Source organism: Brassica napus, chromosome C1, assembly GCF_020379485.1.
Source record: "Brassica napus cultivar Da-Ae chromosome C1, Da-Ae, whole genome shotgun sequence".
NCBI classification, from domain to species: domain Eukaryota; kingdom Viridiplantae; phylum Streptophyta; class Magnoliopsida; order Brassicales; family Brassicaceae; genus Brassica; species Brassica napus.
Window position 1 is genome coordinate 7,142,432 of NC_063444.1, and position 24,182 is coordinate 7,166,613.

The window sequence follows — 24,182 nt, forward strand, 5'->3', positions numbered from 1 at the left end:
CACTGTTTACACGTGTCCGCCGAATACTGCCAAATATATTTTTTTCTTTTTACCAAAATTTTTAAAACCTATTTTCGTTTGAATCTTTGACTGCCTCTTCCTTCGTTCTTCACACCAAGCGACCGGTGACTGACTGTCTCCGGTTCTCGGTAAGCCATAGTCTCCGCTGACTAAGACTCCTTCAATTACGTCGAAGGTGTGAACTTTTCATATCTTACTTTCTAGCCCCAATTAAAAGGCAGGATACTAAGCGAACCCAAATATTTTGCATGTTTTATATGTTTATCGAATGTGCAAAAACAATTAAAGAAGCTTTTGGAGAATTTAAAGATGGTACGAATTTTAAGAGTTGAACTATTATATACTTTTTTCGTTTAAAAATGTTTGTTTATTCTATATTATCTACAAAGACAGTAATATAAACGTTGATATTATACAACGAATAAAGAAGAAAGCAAAAACAATCTTTTGAGAAATAATCTAACATGTTAGAACCTATAATCTGATTACAAACAATGAGAGATCCAGACTCGGACTATTATATAAGGACTTGCTTTTAATATGTAATTTTCTTTTTTCTCTAATATGAACTTTCCTACATAAGTATGTTTCCTCACCAGAAGCCACTTTTGCAACTCTTTTGGTTTGTCAACTTAGCTTTATATATAAAGTGCTTATTGCCAAATACTAAAAAGTCATTCAAAAGGCATGTAGTCATTCAAAAGGAATATATATGATGATATTAATTTTAATTCAAAATGACACCAGTATATATTATTCATTGAGTATGAATTTATATATTTGTGTAGAAGAACTAGACTAACTCTCTTATCTTTCATTATTAGTTTTATTTTTGTTTTATCAATATTTCTTATTTATTTAATTTAAAATTACAATGATAAAGAGAGAAAACTTAATAAAACGACGGTAATAACAAATTTAAAGTGAATATTTTAACAGAAAAAAAAATTTGCAATAAAAACAAATACTATTGAGAAAAGGTTAAAAACTAAGTTAATACTAGTAGGTAAGCGAGTGAAGACCTTATCCAAAACGCCTCAGCTTCATTCCAACCAGAGCACAAGAATGATATGTAAGATGGACGCCGCCTGGAACAAACTATAGAACATAGCAGGTTTAGCTTGGATCTTCACGGATTCAACAAGATATTGCAAGCATAGAAGAGCGACGACCCAAGATTTTGTCTCCAGCCCACGGATCGCAGAAGCCCTAGCTCGTCGATCAGGAATCATCACTACAATAGCTATGGGAATCTCAGATCTTCAGATGTTGTCTGACAACTCAACGCTCGTTAGAGCAATCAACAACGACATGCAAAATTCAGAGATCTATGGGATCGTGAGAGATATCCATCACATTTTTTCTGCCTTTGTCGATATCGTTTTTTTTCATATTCCTCGTTCGCTTAACCGTGATGCCGATGCATTAGCAAAGATCACCTTGAACAATCTATCTGTAATGAACCCAGTTTTGGACTAAAACTTGGGTTTGAGGCTTTTTTTTTTCTTTAATGAAATGTTGGTGCACGAAAAATATTAGTAGATACAAAAAAATAAATAGAGAAAAATAAAATATATGAGCACGCGACTATGGATTCACACACGTACGTAGCATTGAATTATACCCCAGTATAATTTTGTATAATTAACTCCGTTCTCAATCAAATTAACCAAAAAGCATAGTAGTATTATTCATTAGTCTCTTTATCTCTCCCTCTCTCATCCTTTTTTGAGTTTCAAAATGCATAAATACGAGAAAGATAGACGAAGACCCAATTAAAGTCCAAACACAAATCTAGACCCCATACGAAAAAACCTAATCCCCAGGCTTTTCTCCTCTTTTATCTTCTTTACTACTTTCCACATTTTTCTTCTCTCATTGTTCTTCACCATGTCTAATGAAACCAAAGATCTCTACAGCTACCAGTACCTGACATCCTTGTCTTTGTACGAACTGATGAATCTACCTACTTCAACTCCATCTTCTTACGGAAACAACGGTTTTGTTCCATCTTCTTACCCCTTAGCCGATTGCTTCCAAAGCTCTCCCGGAGCAGCGTACGACTCTTTACTTCATACAACTTTAGGTGTTTCTCCCTCTTCCTCAGAGGTTTTCAACTCTTTGGTCGATCAAGAATCGAAGCACGATGTAACTAATGACGTTATCGGTGAGACCCCAACTAGGGTTTCAGCATCTTCTTCCTCTAGCGAGGCTGATCTTCCCGGCGAAGATTCCGGTAAGAGCCAGAGGAAACGAGAGCTAGTTGGAGATGGAAGGGAAGAAAATCAAAGCTCCAAAAAAGTGTAAATTATTTAGATAATATTTTTCTTATGATGAAATAGTTTGGAAAATCAGATGATACCCTTATTTAGGAATTTAATCTAGTACGTTGTAATAATTTTATGATGTATTATTTCAGTGGTAAAACGAAAAAGAAGGAGGAGAAGAAACAAAGAGAGCCACGAGTCTCGTTTATGACTAAAAGCGAAGTTGATCATCTTGAAGATGGGTATAGATGGAGAAAATACGGCCAAAAGGCCGTCAAAAACAGCATTTATCCAAGGTAATTCAATTTATTTATGCATTTGCATTTTATGGTTTCAGACATGAAATTTATATTAGTGTAGTGTAACTCATACTTTGCGAATGCAAACGAGAATAGGAGTTACTATAGATGTACAACGCAAAGGTGCAATGTGAAGAAGCGAGTGGAGAGATCGTTCCAAGATCCAACGGTTGTGATTACAACTTACGAGGGTCAACACAATCACCCGCTTCCGACTAATCTCCGGGGAAGTTCCGCCGCGGCTGCTATGTACTCCGCTGACTTCATGACTCCGGGAAGCTTCACTCATGAAATGTTTCGGTCGTCTGCTTATACTAGCGGCGGTTCTGCGGCGGCAGCTTTGGATTACGGATATGAACAGAGTAGTTATGGTAGTGTGAATGCAAACCCTAACGCTCATCAAGAGTATCGCCAAGGAGGTGAATATGAGCTCTTGAAGGAGATATTTCCTTCTATTTTCTTCAAGCAAGAGCCTTGATTGATCCAAGCTTGAAACTACATATATACACTTATATAGTACTACTATATACATATATTAAGAGAGAGGGAGAGAGAATTCCAATATATATGCAACTTAATATCTATTTTCTCTCTCTTATTTGCATGTACATATATTTTTCATGAGAGAATGAGACAGAAATTGAGCTTGGATTATATTTAGTGATATATGTTTAATGTGTTAACATTATATTTTGTTTGTTTTTTTGTTTTGCTGTAATATTGTAGTTCTTCTAATTTGGATGATTTTATGAGATCATGTTATTGGGTTCAGGTTCTGTAAGGTGTACTATCATATTTAGAAGCTAAAAAGGACATACTTCTAGCTAAATCTCCCGTGTAGAGAATATACTCTTATGCTTTCTAGGAAACTAAATTTTAAAATTAGAAAGCTCACAAGAGAGAAGAAATTTAAATCGAAATATTTGATACAAGGATTACATATAAAAAAAAAAGTTGTGCAGGTCGAATATTATGGGTGTGAACAAGTGAATATAGCAAAACAAGTTGAGTTCGTCCTTGTGTCTTAAAGAGAGAATGGACCCAAGAAAGATTTGACTGCTTCTGTTTTCTATCTTATCCACACACATGGAAACATAGACTGTGGACCAGTATAATTACCCCTACCAATAGAACTGAAAATAATATTTATATTCCATAATCCTATAAAATAAGAAGAAAATTAATTATTTGGAAAGACATAAAATTTTCAAAAAGAAAGGAAATTGCTCACAGTACTGGGCTAGTGAATTATTTGTTTAGTGTGAAACGTGGGATGAAAGGTCATTTCAAGGTAATTGTAGTTAACGGTCTGATTTAATAACATATGCCCAAACAAAATGTTAGCTAGGGAGAAAACTCATACGTCAGTGATAATGTATGTCCGTGCGACCGCAATCCTTTCACTATCGGCGTAAGACGGTCTCAATGAGAACATATAGTGTTAGGAGTGAATCCGATCACTCCCCTGATACCTTAGAGCATGTTTATCCCTAAAAAACTCAATGGGTTTTTTAGGTTTTTTTTTTGTCTAAAAAACAAAAAAAATTAAAAAGCAAACCAATCGCGGACCGCCACGAGTCAGTGGAGCCCGCGAACAGTGTAAGAAACTCACTAAAATCGATTTTTAATTAATAGTTTTTGTAACCAATCCTTAAAAATTTTGTAGGGGTCCACGTACTAAGAACTTCACTAAAACTCCGGATAAACATGCTCTTAGAACACAAGATTTATTTGATGTCAATTAAGATGTCTCCTTAAAGGTAAAATAGTTTGTCGAAGAACAAACTAATAAAAACAAAACAAGTTGCTGCAATTTTCTATTTCTATTCATTCTATTCCCAACTCATACTTAAATACAAAATTAAAGAAATAAACTATTACTACGTGAAACGTGGTTAATCAACACACGTCCTCAACCTAATGAAACAGAATCCCACTAACTAAAAAACAATATGGAAACTAAAACTTTTTTAACATTGATTTAGTTTTCATGGAGATGCCCATGTTCACTTCTTGCTCAAGTAGTATCTCATCATATAGATCATGAAAATTCTATGCGCTTTGGTTTAGCCTGGGGTGAATTTGAGAAAACCAATTACCAATATAAAGAGTATATATATATATATATGGAACTCTGGACTATCAATATAATCTTTTAGCTTTCATTCGGAGACTTACTTTGGAACATGACATGCATTCAAGGGTGGCATTTATTTAGATACTGCTCTAGATTCGAGATGGATTGCTATCTTTGTCGGCATATAAATGTATTTTCTGACGACAACAATTTCTGACAATTTCTTTTTTGCTTTTAAGCCGATCATCGAATCAGCGTATACATCATATATGTGGACTTGGAAGCGCATTTATGTCATATACCAAAGTCACTAAATGCAAGAAATACTTTTATGATTAAGGCGAGCATCATAAGATCATGTGGCTTCTCAATTCTAACATTCGACCTCCGATGTAACTTCGTTTTCCTATTTTCAAATTTATGTCGATTTTGAAGTTAAACTGATGTCTAATCGCTAGTCTGTCATCATGATCCATTATTCACTTTGTATATAATCAATTCAAATACAGTAGCTTTGTGGAATATGTATATATATACTTTAGTAATATATACCACTCAAATTTTGAGATAAATCACCTTTAAAATTGATTTGGAGTTTTAATTTAAAAAGTTTTGAACATTCTATCAAAAGAGCCATAGAATGACGGTTGACATATAATTCGTCTAAAGATCAAGTATGTTACTAAAATATGTTTTATATGTTTAACATAAACAAACATAAAAGGAAATCCTATATATGTTCTACATATGACCAATCTTGTAGATGTTTTGAGTGAGAATGATTTGGCCTGCATAGATTTAGAAATGATGATATCAAGTCCAATCATATCTGGAATCATAAGGAAAATCCATGATATCAAGTCCAATCATATCTGGAATCATAAGGAAAATCCATTTGACATATCACATATATATCTACATTAGTTAAAACATTTATTTAGTAAGTTTGGTTATATATTTAAACTTTATGATACAAACAAATGTCTTGATAATGATATTTTTGTTCTTTTCGGGGTCAACATCAAATTTACCTAACAAAAACAAAAAGATGCCATAATTTTAGAATGAGAAGCAAAGCTATATAGAATCCCTAGGGTATATATAAAAGGATCTTCCGGGAGAATCACGTAATTGCCAAACCCCCTAGACCCTAGTACCTAGACAATTATAGTGACACGAATCTATATACAGTATACACTATGCAAATCAGTTGTCCAAAAAAAAAACTATACAAATCTAGAACGCTCCTTCAAAACCACTAACGAATTTTTGATATAACAAATAAATTAATAATAAGCTTTTGATCCAAATAAAAAATTTAACATGTTCTGCCAAGTCGTATCAAGAATTTAAATATTACTAATCTACAGAGAATCGCATGGTTCAAATATGTCTTTTAGATGGACCGTATAAAAATATTATCGTATAGAGATCAGAACCGTTTTCGACTTACAAGTTACAAATGACCGGTAACAAAATTCCACATCAAAAAATAATATTAAATAATATATAAAAGACTAAAATCCATATATCAATCCATCTAATATCAATTAAAATTATCCATGTATTATTAATTACTATGAAAATTTAGAATATTTTGCCATCAAATTTTTTTTACCTTTTGATCAACATTCTTTTAGTTTTACATTTGTTACATACTTAGACCATTTTTTTTTTTGTATTTGGATGCATCATCAGAATACAACATATGAATGTTGCATTCAAATATGTTCGTTTTTATAATTAGTATTGTATTACATACAACAAACATCATAATGCTAAATTGTTTGGTTTTTATTTTATAATAGCATTTGAGTGTTACTAGTTAAAAAATGAAAGAAATAATTTATATTGTTGATAATAAATTCATTATTGTATTTGAATAATATTTTAAAATTAAATTAAAATTATATTTGTCACAAAACTAATTATTATATTTGACTATTTTTCAGAAACTTTTTAAATAATAATTAATTAAAACTTACATTTTATAACTTAAGGTTTTGGTGGGTAATTTTTGCGGATTTGTTGAGAAAATGTGATTTGGCATTTTTAAATAAAACACAATTTTGCAGTTTTGATAAAAAACATTATTTTGTGATTTTGACGATAAAACCCATTTTCGTGATTTGGTGGAAAACATGGTTTTGTGGTTTGGCGGATAATTTGATTTTATAATTTTAGAAGGATTACATGATTTTATATTTTTTAGTAATTTTGACAAGAAAATCCAATTTGACAGTTTGGTTGAGAAACTCTAATTTTGTTTGTTATGGTGGAAAAACATGATTTTCCGTCTTGACAAGAAAATATGATTTTACTGTTTGGTGAAAAAGTCACGGTTTTGGGCAATAACTTGAATTTACTATTTTGACAAAAAAAATTGATTTTATAGTTTTGGCAAAAAAAAACTCGATTTTGTAGTTTTGACGAGAAAAACTTAATTTTATGGTTTTGACGTGAAAACATGATTTTGTATTTTTGGATAAAAACTTGATTTTATGGTTTTGACGAAAAAATGAGTTTTCAATTTTGGCAAAAAACTTGAGTTTACGGGTTTAACAAAAAAATATGATTTTACAACTTATATCTAATAATAAAAATAATTAACATAAACCTAGTTACTTTTATATTTGTATAGATGTTATTTAAATATTTTGGATTCTGAGATTAAAATTTTGCATTCAAACTCTACATTTTTTTCATATGAAATATCTAATTTTTAAATGTTATGGATTTTGCATCCATATACATTATTTAGATACATATAAAATAGTGTCCAAACGAATAATATTTAAGCATTTGCATATCGATGCAACATCTGACATAGAAACAAATAAATCTGTACAATTAATTTTAACAAAAGTATATACTGTATATACCAAACTTTTCTATTCTATTTTTTAAATCATGAACTAATGTGGAAAATATGTTACACTTTCAACTATATAAAATTATTTTAAAATTTTAATAATTATTATATGTATAACTTAATTAAATATGCAGCCAAATCTATATGTTATCTTATTATGTAAGAAGTCAAATTTTTATAATTGACATAATAATTTTATTAATAAATTTGAAACCATAAATTCATTAATAAATATGAAATCATAAATGTTTTTAGAATGAATGTAGTGACAATACATAAATAAATATGTAAACAATCAGTTTTCAATTAATGTCTAAAAGTAATTTAAAGTGTATATGTCGTAATAAATTTCAAGTTATGTCAAATTTTTTGATAAGCTATTTTTTTCTTCTAAGAATGAAATGATGATAGGTGAATTTTTTGTTAAAACTACTTTTCGAATGATGTTTGAAAGAGTGTACAATATGGAACAAAACACCTCCCTTCTTTTATTAGCATAGAGCTAAAGTCCATTAGCGTAATTAATGGGTCAAAATGCTCTATGTTGTGAAAGTTTTTTTGCTATACACGTAACCTGAATTAGAGTCATCTCAAGGCATATTAACTGATCTGTCAAGGTACAGATCAGGTAGTGGTTGGATTGATTTAGACGTACGGAACACCGGCTTAACTCTAACCGGAGGTGGAACATTTGACCGTCAAGGCGCCGTAGCTTGGCCGTTTAATAACTGCAAACTCCTTCCAGCAGTGAGAGAACTCAAGAAACTCGTTTAAAAGATCGTAAAGTTGACTTAATTTAAAGAAACTAATCGATTTTCTGGTGTTGATTCTCAGAGCTTGAAGTTTGTGGGGATGAACAGAACAATAGTAAGAAGGATAAGCTCAGTGAACAGCAAGTTCTTTCACATAGCATTAGTAGAATGTAGAGACTTCAAAGGCACGTACAAGACTCAACATTACTGGTGCTTCTGATAGTCCTAACACTGATGGTACTCACATTGTGTCTATAGGACAAGGAAATTTTCAGATTACAATCACAAGTATCAAATGTGGACCAGGTCATGGTATCAGGTAAATAATCATCATAAAATGTAGCATAATCTCCCTTTTTGTTAATGTAGCAAGAACAAACCGCCTTGATCTGAGTGGCATTGAATGTTTTACTTAAGATTTGTTACTGAAATGGCTCCAAGAGCACGGTTCTGATTCATTTTCTTGTTGTAGGAACCATCTAAGGTGAAGCTGAGTGAGATATACTTCAAGAACATAAGAGGAACTTCATCTTCAAGAGTCGCGGTGCAGCTGCGTTGTAGCAAAGGAATGCCATATAAGAAAGTGTACTTAGAGAATGTTCATCTTTATCTCTCTTCTTCTCGTGGAGGGAGTGGAGAAAAGCAGACCAGCAACAGAGGAAGTGAAGCTGTCTCTTCTTTTTGTAGATACGTTATAGCTAAATACATTGGGACTCAAAGCCCACCTCCATGTCACTAATTTTTATTACCATCACGCATGGACATTTTCTTGTTATTTAACTTCTATGCTTTGTTATGGCCTCTTGTCACAAGTTTTCTTCATATGGGTCATATACCGTTGGAGAATTTTGTTAGATAATCTGATTCCATTTTCAAAAAAAGTTCTTGGCTAACTAAAAGATAAATGACAAGAAAATACTTGTTAGGTAAAAAAATTGGTTAGTTTCAAAAAGAAAAAAAAAAAGAAAAGGTAAAAACATTGGTTAGGTTAAAGATGGAATGCGAAATCATTGGGGGGGAAATGCATCATGTCAAGAGTGCATCTAACAAATTTTATCCATATAATAATTATTTTACTAACCAATATATTAATATGAGTAAATAATAAGATTGCATACGCATTTGCCTATATATAAGCAATTAAGGACACATCATCTTTGTTTGTTCCCTGAGATTTTGCTCCCTCCTGGTTGCTAAGATGGAAGTAGAATCAGAAACTCAAGAACTGCATATTCATGTCAACGGCGGTAAGTAGTTTAACCACTTGTTCTGTTTCGTGTGTTCTTGTTTTACTTATGTTATTGTCCTGTTTTCATGTGTTGATCAGAACCTGAAAGGAAATCTTCAACAGAACAGAGAAGTCACAACTACTCATGGAGGTTAAGAGTGTCTCTCTACGTCATTCTCCTCTTAGCTGGAGAGACAATAGCCACTCTCTTAGGTAGACTTTACTACGACAAAGGTGGCAACAGTATATGGCTCGAGACCTTAGTTCAGCTAGTTGGGTTTCCTTTAACCCTTCCTTGCTATTATTACATAAAGCATGAGTCGTCTTCCAAAAATAATAACTTAACCAATAAAACAACAACTTCCTTCTTGACACTTCCTTTGGTTTACATTGGACTTGGCTTGCTTGCTGCTGGTCACAGTGTCCTGTATTCCTTTGGCTTACTCTACCTTCCTGTCTCGACATTCTCTTTGATCTCTGCGTCTCAGTTGGCTTTTAATGCTGTCTTCTCTTACTTCCTAAACTCACAGAAGTTCACACCTTGTATACTCAATTCACTTGTTCTCTTGACCATATCTTCTACACTTCTTGTCATCCAACCTGAGCCTGAATCTTCTACTTCAAACTCATCGTCCAAATACAATTATGTGATTGGATACATCTGCGCCATCGGTAGCTCAGCTGGTTATTCTCTAGTGCTCTCTTTAACAGATTATGCGTTCGAAAAGATTCTGAAGAAATACACATTCAAGGCTATTTTGGACATGGTCACATATCAGTCTTTCGTAGCTACTTGTGCAGTTGTGGTTGGACTCTTTGTAAGTGGTGGGTGGAAAATGCTGAGGACAGAGATGAAAGAGTTTACGCTTGGAGAAAACTCTTATATTTTGATAAATATTGGTGCAATGATATCTTGGCAAGCTTGTTGGATTGGTAGTGTGGGTTTGATTCTTGAAGTTTCGTCGCTTTTCTCAAACGTGATAAGCACTCTTTGTTTACCTGTTGTTCCTGTTCTTGCTGTTGTCTTCTTTCGAGATGAGATGAGTGGAATCAAGTTGATTGCAATGTTTTTGGCCATATGGGGGTTTGTTTCTTATGCTTACCAGCATTATGTTGATGATCCAAAACAAGAAGATGAGAAAGAGATTCCTCAAGGTGAAGAGGAAGAAAAAGAAACACAAGAAGAGAAAAGTAACAACATTCAGGACTAGACAGAGATCCAAGATCTAAGGTTTTATAAATTTTAATAACTAAACCCGTTGTGGGATGTAACAAATCTCCTACAATAAATGATATCACTATTTGACCAAAATAAAAAAAAGATATATCTGTTTGGCTTAATATTAATCTATTTGTATATAAAATGCAACCAAACCCACATCACAAAAAGAGAGTGGAGATATTGATTCCAAAGATGCTCTGAAGATAAACGACCCTTACTTGAGGTATAAACAAAGAAGTCATACCCACTTGAAAGAAACTTTTTGATTACTGAAGTAGCTATCGCTCTTCTCTTATGTTATCAGAATGCTTCCACTCACTCAGTTGATTATTTTGGCCATTTGGGCTTAGCTTCTTATGCTTTGTCAAAAAGACAACAGTCATATTTAGGCTTGGACAAAGATCCAAGAACATTGCAAAACCTTTATAAGTTATAGCCAGTTGCATCTAAATTAAACAGTTATATATAGTAGACACACCCCAAGAACATTGAAAACTTTTAAAATGTCAAGTGTGCTCAAGGCCACCATGTATTCTTGTATATTTTGTTAAACGTCTGAGTCCACTTCAAAAGATGCTAAAGAATAACAAAAGAAATTGAAGTAAAAAGTTATTTAAGATTGGAACTCCGTGCCCAGCCTATATTAACAACCTTACCATTAAGGGTCCCAAGAAAACTCAAAGTCAACGCTAAGCAAAAAGTTTTGTTCTTAAGAGCTGTCATGGAAAGATCTCAAGAACTCAATGTCAACGGTAAGCATAAAAAAAACATCTAATATTGTAGATTCCTTTTAAATGCATCTGAAAACATGTTATATCATTTCAGGTGACCAGAACTTAGAAGCAAACCTAATAGACCATGAGGTAAATGACTCATCCTCGGTACCTCAAACCAAGAACTACAAGAAGTGGCTCAGAGTCTCCATTTATGTATTCCTTGTCCTCACCTGCCAAGCACTTTCTACAATCCTGGGCAGATTGTATTATGAAAACGGTGGGAAGAGCACATGGATGGTAACAGTTCTCCAACGCATAGGCTTCCCTCTTTTGTTTCTATACAAATTCTTTTCACTAAACAAACAACAAGAAAAAACAGATCCAAGTTTCATAAACACCACTCTTGTATTAGCTTACATATGTCTTGGCCTCTTAGCATCTGCCATCAGTTATATGTCTTCAGTTGGGTTGCTCTACTTACCAGTTTCTACTTTCTCCCTCATCTTTGCCTCGCAGTTAGCCTTCACCGCCTTATTCTCCTACTTCCTCAACTCTCAAAAGTTCACTCCTGACATTGTCAACTCTCTATTTCTCCTTACTGTTTCCTCTGCACTCCTTGTGTTCAACAACGAGTCTCAAAACATAAGAAATGTCTCAAGAGTAGAGTATGTGGTAGGTTTCATATTCACCATCAGTGCCTCTGCTGGGATCGGACTGATTTTATCGCTGGTACAACTAATCCTCACAAAAGTTTTGAAGAAACCTTCGTTCTCAGCGGTCATGGACATGGCTATTTACCAGACATTAGTTTCATGCTGTGTGGTTCTGATAGGGCTTTTTGCTAGTGGGGAGTGGAAACTTATAGCAAGCGAGATGCGAAACTACAGACTCGGGAAGGTGTCATACGTTATGACTTTGTCCTCGGCTGCTATGTCCTCGCAAGTCTACACTATTGGTGCTGTGGGATTGATCTTTGAGTCATCTTCCGTGTTCTCCAATACCGTAACTGCTGTGGGGTTGCCTATAGTTCCTGTTGTAGCAGCGATAGTTTTCCATGATAAGATGGATGCACTGAAGATCTTCTCCATCGTTTTAGCTATATGGGGCTTCCTCTCATTTGCCTATCAGCATTACCTCGACGAAAAGAAGTTGAAGACTCGCCACACAAACCATGTTGAGGAAGATACACAAGTCTGAATGTGAAAAGTATGTGTTCCTAAACCACATGTCTCATCATAAGAGAAAGATAGTCACGCGGAACAAGCAACCATTAGAGACAAAAGAAGTTTTGAATATATTCAACCTGAAATGACCACACAACTTGTGTGTCTATGCGTGTAAGTTTTGCATGTTGTGTTTGCGTAATGTTGATGTTTCTCCACTAAACCGGCAAAAGAAAACTTTTCTGAATGAATATTGGCTACACATTATATTCCTCCTTGACTTAACTTATCTCTTGGTCAACAATAGTGGCATCTTAAGAAAATTAGATTCTTGACACGATAAGAGATATTTATAGCTGTGCATTTACTCATTGTGGGGGCAACTTAACCGGTGACCGATTCCTAGTCCCTGAATCTATATATATATGGCTATCATTTGGTAGCATATTAGCAACCAAGAGACCTTGATAGTAAGATCACTACCTTATACTTATAATTTGTTCAGAACCTCCTCCTTGTCCATCTCCAAGGAGGTATAAACTACCATCCACCATGAATGGTGATCAAGAACTACAAGTCATCGGTGAGTATCTTACTCGTCTTTCATCTTCACAAATGAAAGAAAAAGATGATTATGTTATCTTATTGTTTAAATACATAAAACTGTAAGCTAATTTTTGGTGTTCTCTTCCCTAACTTACCAGTTCAGCAGGGAAAAGAACCAAACACAACAGTACAAGAAGAAAGAAACCAAACAGGAGTAACTCACTCAAACACATACAAACGGTGGCTCCGGGTGGCGGTCTATACATTCTTTGTCATCTCAGGTCAATCAGTTGCTACAATTCTGGGAAGAATCTACTATGACAACGGAGGAAACAGCAAGTGGCTAGCAACGGTTGTTCAACTCGTAGGCTTTCCTGTTCTGCTTCCATATTATCTATTGTCAATCAAAACACATACAACAACTCATAGAGATGATGGCAAAGCAGCCTCACTTAAGAACCGTGTGTTGGTTTACGTAGTTCTTGGAGTTCTTGTAGGAGCAGATTGCTATTTATACTCCATAGGACTGCTTTACCTACCTGTTTCAACCTATTCACTCATCTGTGCATCTCAGCTAGCCTTCAACGCTTTCTTCTCTTATTTCCTCAACTCACAGAAGCTCACTCCCATCATTTTGAATTCTCTTTTGCTCCTAACTATATCCTCCACCCTCCTCGCCTTCAACAACGAGGATTCAAACTCTCAGAAAGTTACAAAAGCACAGTATGTCACAAGCTTCTTATGCACTATCGGTGCTTCTGCTGGGTTTGGTCTAGTCTTATCCTTACAACAGCTAGCATTCCGTAGAGTACTAAAGAGGCAGACTTTCACAGAAGTTATGGATATGATCATCTACATGAGTCTAGTGGCCAGCTGTGTTAGCTTGGTGGGGCTTTTCGCTAGCAGCGAGTGGAAAACTCTAAGCAGTGAGATGGACAACTATAAGCTTGGGAAGGTGTCTTACGTTATGAACCTGGTGTGGACAGCTATTACCTGGCAAGTATTCAACATCGGCGGCACGGGACTGATCTTTGAGCTTTCCTCTCTGTTCTCAAATGCGATAAGCGTATTGGGGCTGCCCGTGGTTCCTATTATGGCTGTCATAATTTTTCATGATAAAATGAATGGGTTAAAGGTGATTTCTATGATCTTGGCTATTTGGGGTTTCATGTCCTATGTCTACCAACACTATCTTGATGACAAAAACTTGAAGAGAAGTGTTGGAATCCAAAGAGTAGAATCCTCTGACACAACAGAAGCAGAAGGACCAAATGGGCAAAAGATAGAGACGTCAGCAAGCTGATTACAAAATTTCATTGATTATACTTGCGTTCGGAGCAACCAAAGATGAGTAGCATTACGAAAAATGTATTTCAACACTGTAGTGAAAGATAGGGTGTAAACTTTGTAGCTATTCTAAGTTGTTGTAATGCAATTTATGTAATGAGGATAGTTCCCAAAATCAAAGCTTACATCAGGCAACCAACATAGTGAGCCCGAGGATACTTGTTTTGCAGTTGTGGCCATTGAACAAAGAACTGATCAGCTAGCCTTAACCTGTAAAGCAGCAATCCACTTAATGAGAGCTTCTTAACTCTTGCTACACTCTCAACATAAAAGATCGATGACCATCTGATTCCCACCACCTGCGACCAACCAAATAAAGATACAAGCACTTGATAAAACTTGTACATATAATAGAGAAACTGTGATTTACAGTCTGTTTTATTTTTGCCATTAAAGGTCATCCAAAAAAGAAGAGTAATAGATAATCAGAAGTGGGTATACCTTGAACAAGAAAGCGATCACACAGAGAGGAATACATGTCCCAGGACCATTACAAAGAATCTGAAAAACTTTCAACCACATTTAGTTTTATGAAGCCTTAAAGATAATAAGAAAACAATGAGATTAAAAAAAGCTATACCACTTGGGGTCTGATCCGGATCATTAGCCAGAGAGCGTGAACAGTGGCAAGAATGGTAGTCCAAACAGAAGTCACATAAGACTGACCAACTTCTCGACTCCGGTAAATTTGAGTGTATTGTAAGGAGTCTTCCTTAACAGCAGGCTACCATCAAACGTAAATAGCCAAATCAGTTTGACGCATCATCAACCAACCACACAAGATACAAATCGCCCGCATATTGCCAAATACATAAAGCGTATGTATATATACCTTGTCAGCTAGAGAGTCTTCAAAGGAACGAGCTTTGTGGAGACTCATGTTATCAGTAGCTGCAGCGATGTAAAACCTGGGGGTGAATCTGTCCATGCGCAAAACAGAGAGGAGACTCAACATCTCTGCCGTGTGTCCCCCTACATAACAACATTTTCATCTAATCAACTGAATATGACAAAATAAGCAATGACTGTTTCTTACCAGAACCAAGAACAATAAGAGTAGTAAACGATCGTGAAGCTCCTTTGGGAAAGGGTTTGCCACACTGGTACATAACATATAGTACACGGACCACTAGAACAATCACCAAACTAAGCATGAAGGAACTGATGCTAAATCTTGAGAGCATCTTGGAGTAAAAGCAGCAGTGGTGTTCCTCCATGATCTTGTTATAACTCTCTTCTCCTTACAGTCGAAACAATATGAAAATTCAGACAATGAGATCTATCTATGTCTAAAGCTTATGAATCAAAATCAAACATTTAGAAACAACACAAAAGAAAAGCAGATTGGTCTTAGAGAAATTAGAAAAAAGGATTGAACTTTGAGCTTAGATTCGATTCAAACTCAAACCAACATGAATAAAAACGAATCGTTAAAATCTGATCGATTTGAAAAAAAAAGGGGTTGAGCATTGAGCTAGATTCGGCATCGTAGTCGAGAAAACAAACATACTACCGTTCAACGGGGGAGGAAGAAGAAGAAGAAGAAGCTCACCGGAAAGGATTGGAGTTGATTTTACATTGGTCACCGCCCTGTCTCTTTATTTTCTTACGTTGGATTTGGCTATTGCTTAAGAACTCTATTTTTTTAGTTTGCAAAACTCTATATTTGAAGTTCCAAAACTAAAACTTTATATCAAACTTCAAAATTATTTATATTTTACACTATGATCTTTATATTTGTCATAGTTGATGTAAATTCATAAAACTTTTATAAATAACTAGTACATATATATAAATATTACATAAATATTAATTAAAAAAATCTTACAATAAAATATAAAATTATAAATAAAAGTACATAATTAAATATTAAACTGCAAGCAAATACTACATTATTCCATAAAATTATTTCTAGGGGTGAGCATTCGGATTCGGTACGGATTTAATCGGGTTTCGGATTTAAAGATTTCAATCCCATTCAGGTATTTCTAAATTTTGGTTCGGGTTCGGTTCGGATCTTTGCGGATTCTGATAACCCATTTAAAATTATTTTAAAATTTTTAGTATTCATTATATGCTTAAAATTTCTCAAAATCTATAAAAAAAATAATATATTACATATAAATTTGTATAATATATGTCAAAATACCTAAAATTAATATAAAAATTGGTTTGATTTGAATATTTGGATAGAAAATCAATAGATATTTCAAGCATTTTGGTGTTTTTAATATATTTTAGCTATTTTAGACATTTACTTTTAACTATTTATGTATATTTTCAAGTATTTTAGACAACTTAAAAGTATCTTATATATTTTGGATGTTTTTAATATATATTAAATCTAAAAATAAGTAATATATTTAGGTATATAAATCTATTTCGGTTACATTCGGGTACCCGAGATACTTCGGTTCGGGTCGGGTTCGTTTCGGTTCTTTAGATACCAAAATTTTGAACCCGTTCGGATATTTAATCAATTTCGGTTCGGGTTTGGTACTACTTTTTTGGATCGGGTTCGGTTCGGTTTTTCGGATCCGGGTTTTTTGCCCAACCCTAATTATTTCCGTAATGCTCCCATATATGATTAACTAGTGCATTTTGAAGTAAGAAATGATTCTCTTTTTTTTTATTTGTAGATTACGAGCCAAAAATTGTTGAAATCGGATATCCTCATAATATGGCCGTTGATAGTTTGATATCATCAAACGAAACAATCCTTGATCTTTTAAACGAAAGTACAACAAGCAAGGAAAAATGTCATGAGATGATTGAATTACGACTGCAAAATGAAGCAAAAAAGTTAGCTTTTAAAGAAGTAAAAGACGAAAATAAAATATTGCTAAAAACTTAGCTTTTATCGATGATGTTAATATTCGTGAATACATTCGATCTGAACAAGAAAGAATCGTACGAAAAAGGCGTCAAGAGCAACAACAACAATCATCTTCGGTTAAACAAAATTTGTTTGGACAATATTTTGGAGATTTGGGAGGTTCCGGAGCAAATTTACCAGACTATTAGTGTTGTTATAATATTTAAATTTGAGTGATAACTATGTCTCCATGTGTAGTTTTAATAAGTTTTTATTATGGTTTTTTGTAATATTCTTGTTGTTTAATTCTAATTTTAAAATGTTATAAATCTTGTTTAAAATTTTTTTATTTAATTTCATGTGTAAAACTTAAATTTATAAAACAAATTTGAAATATTTATGAAATATAAAAGTTTTAAGGATTAAAACAATAAACAAAAAAATATTTAAGAATTATAAATATGATGTATGATTGTAAAGACCAAAATGCAAATAAAAAAGTGAAATTTTAAATCTGAAGTTTTGAAAAGTGAAAATCTATATTTGGAGTTTCACTCTTCAAAAGTTTTGAAGTTTTTTTTTGAGATAAAAAAACTTTATATTTGGAATTCAGTTTCTTTTTGAGATGCTCTTAGAATATCTTGGTTTAATTCGGTTTTTAGCTGAAAAGAAAACGAAAGTTCAGAACCGGGTTTAAATTGCGCATTGGGGCGAGCTTTTTTAATCACCACTCACAAGAAGCATGAAGAACAAACAAGAGATTCGGTTTCCTATTCTCATTTTTACACCGTATCTATAAACTCTCTAACAAACACATGGCCCCAATAATAGACATGCACGTGTGAAAGTGGGCTGCACTTTTTAAAGCCCACGATAAAGAGAAAAGCGGCATGTAAGTTGAGAAACATTGTCCCACATCCGAAACATAGAATTGAAATTCCTTTTCTCTTCCACAATAAAATACGTAGTAGATTGCTTCAGCTATTCTTCATCGGCCTCTGTTTGGCCGATCCGTTTGGTAGCCTGTGGCATGCCAATGATGAATTTAAACTTTTAACGCTTCTACATTTTTTTTTTCTTTTTTGATTATCCAGGTATCCGGACCTCTCACTTAGTCCGACTATTCCACCGCGTCCAACCGGAACTGGCGAGGAATGTCCTGGAGGCCAAACGGAAACCATGTTAAATCCGCTGTGGCCGGGGCTCGAACTCGTGATGGCGGACACCTAAGCCGAGGTTCTTTTACCACCAGACCACGATGCCCAGTTTCTACAATTTTTTTTCTTACACGGTTAAGTTTTTTATTTTTTTTTTAAAACAAAATATTTTGATATTGTTTTAAGCATATTTTTTTTTCATTCACATAATTTGTGTTGAAACTCTTTTTGTAGAAACAAATCAGGTTTGAATGAACAAATTGTAAAATTCTTTTCACACAGTTTTGAGGATTTTTTTAATTTTTATTTCTCTCATAGTACATGTAGTAAAACTTTTTTTCTAGAAACCGTGTAGTTTCAGAAGAACAAATATTGAAATCCGTTTTTTGTTTTCTTTAATATTTTGATAAATTTAGTTGTTGAAGAATAACTTTCTTTTAAATAAAATGTAAATTAGTTTTGTTCTCAAAACATTTTTCATGTTTACTGTATAAAACAGTGTGTTTCATTTGTTTAAAGATCGGGGTAGTGGTGTTTATGAGAACAAAGCAAATTTAAATCAAACAACATAAAATAGTTATATAATTTATATACAATCACACACATATTTGCGTTGAACTAAGCGGGAACAAAAAATAATCAAAAAAGTCCAAGAATAGACTAACTAATAAAACAACTATATTATGTTTGAAACAGTGTCAAATACTAAATCAACTAGATTAAGACTCGCGCCTTGCATTATATATATAAATTATTTTATGTATTATATGTTCTTACATATTATGAAATAATAAATATATATTGAATAATTAAAAGTCAGTAACTATTACATATATAATTAAATTGGTGCGAACGTATAAATCAATTTTATTAATCCAAACATTTTTTTAAAAAAAATTGATAGGATATGTAATTAAATTTAAATTATATTAACATACATAGTATATTTTTAATATTAATGTCTATTTTTTTTTTTTTAAATGATGCTTTCTACTCATATGTTTTTTTATCATGTGTATTTTTAATGGCAAAAACTTTAAATTACTGATAACAAAACTTTTATTGTGGGATTAATAATTTTAGTAATTGATAAAAATTTATCAATGTTAGTTCAAAACTTTTATCAAAAAAAATTATTCAAAGTAAATTTTGAAACTAAAATATTTATTTATTCAATATGGTTTATAGTTTAATTTAGAATGATATATATACATATATATTTTAAATCTTAATGATTAATTAAATTAGACTTTTACTTATATAATTTTGTAATCATTTGTATTTTGTTATAACAAAAATTTTAAACCATGGATCGCAAAATTTGAATGTGAGACTTTTAACAGTTTTAATAATTTATAGTCATTTTTTTAAATTCAAAATATAAAATATACAGAAAAATATAAATTTTTATAATATGGTTATTGTGTTTTTAAAAATATTATTTTAATAGTTTTAAATTAAACAAATTTGATAGAAGATACTTTTTTTTATCAAATCTTTATTATTCAAAATTATTAATTGTCATATATACTCTACCCACATTAGGCAATTCCGTAATCTTTATTTAATGAAATAATAAATGATATTAATAATTAATTTATGGTTAGTTTAATAAAAAGCTTATTATATAATGAGATGGACCAACCTATTTCTCTAATAATTCTAAGAATCATCCTATTGATGACATGTGGCTACAAAAAGAAGTTGTAATGTTTCACAAATAATATATAGGGGATATACACCTTAAGAGTAATAGACTTATATCTTTCTATCGACCTTCTATAACCAAAATCAGGCTTAAAAAAAATTTAACATCACAACTAGTTGGTTCGTCTAGTCTTCGGAGATCCTGCCAATCCTATGAACCCTGACCCGGTTGTGCGGAATCGAATCCCCTCTCAAGATGAAATTCAAGTCGATTACTCATTGCCGATGATTGGAGTGTGGACGACAACCATACAGTGCAATACAAAGCTTTTTTATTTTACCTAATAAATTTTTGTAAAATTTTCATCATCTAAATTGTCCGTTTCGGTTTAGGTTATTAACAAACTAAAACTAAAGCACAAACGTAGAAGATGGGGTAAAAATAGTATGTCGCTGTTAAAAGGGTCGGTCGATGGTAACAATAGAACATGATTATTGCGGGGTTCTTAAGGTAGAGTTCTTAACGGAATATAAGAACTCGCCTCTTAACTTTTAACTAAAAAAAGTTTAGAACCGGCTCTTAAATAAGAGTTTTAAGAACCGGTTCTTAGCTTTTTTAATTAAAAGTTAAGAGACGGGTTCTTATATTCCGATAAGAACCCCACTTTAAGAACTTCCAATAATCATGCTTTTAAGAGCGTGATTAACCTGGAATTCTTAGAATGGAGTTCTTATCGGAAGTTAAGAAACAGTTTCTTAACTTACGCTAATAACCCCACTCTCAGAACCCCAGATTAATAATGGTGTAAGTAGTGCTTATATTTTATAATATTGTAGTTATCTCTTACATATCAATCTCCACGAGATCCTCTGAATAATGTGGGCTCCAGCAACCCACCATTTAAAAAAAAAAAAAAACACTTTCATTTCATTAATAATAGATTTGCAGCTTACTGAACATAAATTCTTAGTTTTCCCAGTGTAAGATCCACATCTTGACAATTTAGTGCCAACACTGAATTAGTGTTATGTCAAAAGAGAATAATCTGAGAGCTTTAGAAACAACCTATTTTTCTTAAGTTCTAAGCTTACTTCTTAGAAAGTAATCAAAAGATTTTAAAGTCAGAACAATTAGTTTGAAATTGAATCATTGAGTAACTATAAAAATTGTTTATGCATCAAAGTTGACTATAAAAATTGCTACAAATGCAAAAGGATTTCAAGAATGGTTTTAGAGACTTTTGTAGCCATCCCTGGTTATGAGCTATCAACATATTACTACTTGTATTTTATTTAGGCATATACGCTTAGAAAATTTAATATGTTTTGAATATCATTTTCATAATCTAAATTAAAACAAAGTAAATACTTTTTTTGTTCTTACTTTCTATAATATTCTAGCTAATTACTATAATTTAAACTTGAAAATTTTATTAAATCTTAAATATCCTTTCAGAATGATACAAACCAAGATGATACGAATACATAAATTTCAAAGAATTTCTAAATGTGGTATTTATGATTAGGAAAAAAATTTATGTCTTCCAATGTTAGTTGGACTCTAATTGTAAAAAATTGAAAAAAAACTCTTATATGAGATTTGTTTGAAAAAAATTCCTTTATTTTTTTTAGAAAAGTCTCACGTTTATATTTATGTAAATTGACTAAACTATACAATCTGAAGTTTTATTTATTTATTTTTAAAACATTACTATTAATATATACACATTATCTTACTAATATATATCTTACTTTAAAAATAAAAAAATGAATCATTTCTGTTTTTTTTTTCAGGAGCTTTTCCTTGTTCTCTATTTTTTCATACTGTCTGTTTCGTCTAAGTTTTTCTGCTTATTTTCTTTTAATTAAATAAAATAAAAGTTAGTTTCAGATGTCTTGAACTCCTAAGCATTAAACAAACTCATTTAAAATAATCAGTATGAAAGGCTAGCAAAAACAATAAGAAGTTGCATCATAGAATAAAACTCAAAATCGAGACTCTTCATAATCTAAATTGAGTATAACAAAATTTAGTTATAAGATATTGACTTAAGATAGAATGCCATATATCATATGCTATGTATGAGGATATGAATTATGCTTGCAAAGTATGTAAGTTCTCTGTTTATATAAATTTCATATTGTGGACTTTAATTTTTTTTTAATAATATTTGTTTATTTTTCATTTGAAATGATTAACATGTATCTATCTTAAATATATGTTTATCTCAAAACATAATTAACTTAAATTTAAATTTAGTTTTTAATTTGTTAGTTTGAAATCAAATCAGGATAAAAATATATTTTCAGATATAAGAAGTGTAGTATTCAAAAAGCAGAACTAAAGAAACAGTATTTTTCAAATTAAAAATCATAAATATATCATTTTAAAGATTTTCCCTTTGCTATTAGGTGAGTTGTTTTGGTTAAGTTTGTATTTTGATAAGTATTTATTGGTTAAATATATTTTTAGTATTTGTTGCTTTATTTTTTAATAAACTTGGAATAAACTTGTTCATTGTCTTATTTTATACCACTTTTTTTTTTATAATTACACAAAATTGAAAAATGAGTAGCATAACTAACACACTAAGGGATAACTAACACACTAAGGGGATGATTGGTAGTTGCTATAGGTGATGTCCACAGCTCTATTTATTTCTACAGCACCAAATTCAGAGCAATCAAGTTTTAAATTTTTCTTTTGAAACCACAGCTCTTAAAATAACCTACAGCTGTACAAGTGCTCTGCAGAGCCAAATATCCAAAGAAATTTTTTAGTGTTTTCCATAAAATTCTACAACAATAAAATCTAAAGCCACAACAAAAAGTCTACAGATTTTTTTCTACAGAAATTTTTTTAAAGCTACAGCCATTACCAATCGGAGTTTAATGTCATTTTTTCATCTCGGTCGTTAATTTTGTTGATCTCTTGTGTGATATATTGCACAGTCTTTTATAATTTTGTTAATCAGGATTATAATCCTACAAATGCTTGATAGTTGTATGCATGATATTATAGAGCTCAAACTTTTATGAACAAACCTATCAGCGTTCGCTTTCTAGGTTTGTCTATTGACCAGATAGTGTCGATCGATGATTCTAGAGGAATATCGATCGATGCACCTTTTTCTCCGTCGATTGATTATTCTATAGGAATATCGATCGACGCGTTCTTAGTCAAGCTGGTGCGCGGGTTGAATGGTGCTCACTATGCTTCCTAAATGGCTTTCGCCTTACTAAAGCAATCCTAGTTCAATTAGGACGGATTCAGGGTGAGACTCAAGTGTTCACTTGATCCTACAACTCCTAGGTCAAGTTCTAGGTAGCTAATCTAGAAATAGACATTAATGACAATTCTATTGATGAATATCATGACTACCAATCTATAGTTGGGGTTAATCTCTCATAACCTATTTAAACCCTAAACCTAACAGAAGAACTACTCAGACATAGCCAAGCAATCCATAGCAACAATAAGGTATAAAACTGCATAGATAAATAGATAGATAATAATAGAGTTCCAATCACAAATCTCTCTGAATTTTCTCTCCAACTCTACTAAATCCTAGAAAACCTTTTTGCTGTGTAAACAAGAGAACAAGAAAGCATGCTTTTCCTAAAACACATTGGCAAGCTATATCTATTAGGCTAAAAACTCGTCAATGACAATCTTGTAATTTGGTGAAGTCTTGGGCTCTAAGTCGGCTGGAACCAAAAGGGCTTCTTCGCGCTTCGCTGTCGATCGATGTCACATGGCGTTCATCGATCAATTATTTCTTCTAAATGTCGATTTCTGGTCTTGCTCGATTGTCAGCTCTGATGCTTCCTCACTTTATCTCCAAAATGCTGCAAAATCATCACTTTCTTCCAAATCACTTATGGACCTATAAATATACTAAATAAAGTCTAAAACATAGTAATTAGTTATTAAAACATTTATAGACAATGACTAAAAGTGGATCAAATCCATGTCCTATGATCAATTTAACATAACTAAATGCTATTATTCAAATTGACTTCCGGATAATAATATAAAAAAAATTGTTTAAA

The 24,182-nt window shown here is 32.4% G+C and overlaps 5 protein-coding genes across 6 annotated transcripts; 4 read left to right on the plus strand and 1 right to left on the minus strand.

The window, feature by feature from the left end:
- Positions 1-1,703: 1,703 nt before the first annotated feature.
- LOC106392420 (WRKY transcription factor 28) lies at positions 1,704-3,358 on the plus strand. Its single transcript, XM_013833237.3, has 3 exons — positions 1,704-2,324; positions 2,441-2,584; positions 2,684-3,358. Exons 1-3 carry the CDS (start codon positions 1,912-1,914, stop codon positions 3,063-3,065), a joined length of 939 nt encoding a protein of 312 aa, XP_013688691.2. The 5' UTR covers positions 1,704-1,911; the 3' UTR covers positions 3,066-3,358.
- Positions 3,359-9,391: 6,033 nt separating this feature from the next.
- LOC111215164 (probable purine permease 6) lies at positions 9,392-11,103 on the plus strand. Its single transcript, XM_022718511.2, has 2 exons — positions 9,392-9,535; positions 9,616-11,103. Exons 1-2 carry the CDS (start codon positions 9,487-9,489, stop codon positions 10,725-10,727), a joined length of 1,161 nt encoding a protein of 386 aa, XP_022574232.2. The 5' UTR covers positions 9,392-9,486; the 3' UTR covers positions 10,728-11,103.
- Positions 11,104-11,230: 127 nt separating this feature from the next.
- LOC106391880 (probable purine permease 22) lies at positions 11,231-12,897 on the plus strand. Its single transcript, XM_022694581.2, has one exon. The coding sequence runs from the start codon at positions 11,533-11,535 to the stop codon at positions 12,649-12,651; it is 1,119 nt and encodes a 372-aa protein (XP_022550302.1). The 5' UTR covers positions 11,231-11,532; the 3' UTR covers positions 12,652-12,897.
- A 43-nt stretch (positions 12,898-12,940) lies between these two features.
- On the plus strand, positions 12,941-14,668 carry LOC106391879 (probable purine permease 10). The gene is made up of 2 exons (XM_013832608.3): positions 12,941-13,200; positions 13,322-14,668. Exons 1-2 carry the CDS (start codon positions 13,170-13,172, stop codon positions 14,464-14,466), a joined length of 1,176 nt encoding a protein of 391 aa, XP_013688062.1. The 5' UTR covers positions 12,941-13,169; the 3' UTR covers positions 14,467-14,668.
- On the minus strand, positions 14,464-16,194 carry LOC111215166 (UDP-N-acetylglucosamine transferase subunit ALG14 homolog). Of its 2 annotated transcripts, XM_022718513.2 has the most exons (6): positions 16,063-16,194; positions 15,547-15,750; positions 15,343-15,482; positions 15,091-15,234; positions 14,952-15,011; positions 14,464-14,809 (listed from the first exon to the last, which is right to left on the minus strand). In XM_022718513.2, exons 2-6 carry the CDS (start codon positions 15,725-15,727, stop codon positions 14,633-14,635), a joined length of 702 nt encoding a protein of 233 aa, XP_022574234.1. In that variant the 5' UTR covers positions 15,728-15,750; positions 16,063-16,194; the 3' UTR covers positions 14,464-14,632. The 2 variants fall into 2 exon arrangements, with proteins under 2 accessions (XP_022574234.1, XP_022574235.1); XM_022718514.2 differs by lacking the exon at positions 16,063-16,194 and having other exon boundaries at positions 15,547-16,032.
- Between the last annotated feature and the right edge of the window lie 7,988 nt (positions 16,195-24,182).

Bases quoted from the DNA above. Each gene is read 5' to 3' on its own strand.
- LOC106391879 (XM_013832608.3), top strand. From the start codon at position 13,170: ATGAATGGTGATCAAGAACTACAAGTCATCG. The intron at 13,201-13,321 runs GTGAGTATCTTA...CTAACTTACCAG, and splicing joins TCAAGAACTACAAGTCATCG to TTCAGCAGGGAAAAGAACCA.
- LOC106391880 (XM_022694581.2), top strand. From the start codon at position 11,533: ATGCATCTGAAAACATGTTATATCATTTCAGGTGACCAGAACTTAGAA.
- LOC111215166 (XM_022718513.2), bottom strand. From the start codon at position 15,727: ATGGAGGAACACCACTGCTGCTTTTACTCCAAGATGCTCTCAAGATTT. The intron at 15,483-15,546 runs GTAAGAAACAGT...GTTGTTATGTAG, and splicing joins TCTTATTGTTCTTGGTTCTG to GGGGACACACGGCAGAGATG. The intron at 15,012-15,090 runs GTATAGCTTTTT...AAAGTTTTTCAG, and splicing joins TCCGGATCAGACCCCAAGTG to ATTCTTTGTAATGGTCCTGG.
- LOC106392420 (XM_013833237.3), top strand. From the start codon at position 1,912: ATGTCTAATGAAACCAAAGATCTCTACAGCTACCAGTACCTGACATCC. The intron at 2,325-2,440 runs GTAAATTATTTA...GTATTATTTCAG, and splicing joins AATCAAAGCTCCAAAAAAGT to TGGTAAAACGAAAAAGAAGG. The intron at 2,585-2,683 runs GTAATTCAATTT...AAACGAGAATAG, and splicing joins AAAAACAGCATTTATCCAAG to GAGTTACTATAGATGTACAA.
- LOC111215164 (XM_022718511.2), top strand. From the start codon at position 9,487: ATGGAAGTAGAATCAGAAACTCAAGAACTGCATATTCATGTCAACGGC. The intron at 9,536-9,615 runs GTAAGTAGTTTA...TGTGTTGATCAG, and splicing joins GCATATTCATGTCAACGGCG to AACCTGAAAGGAAATCTTCA.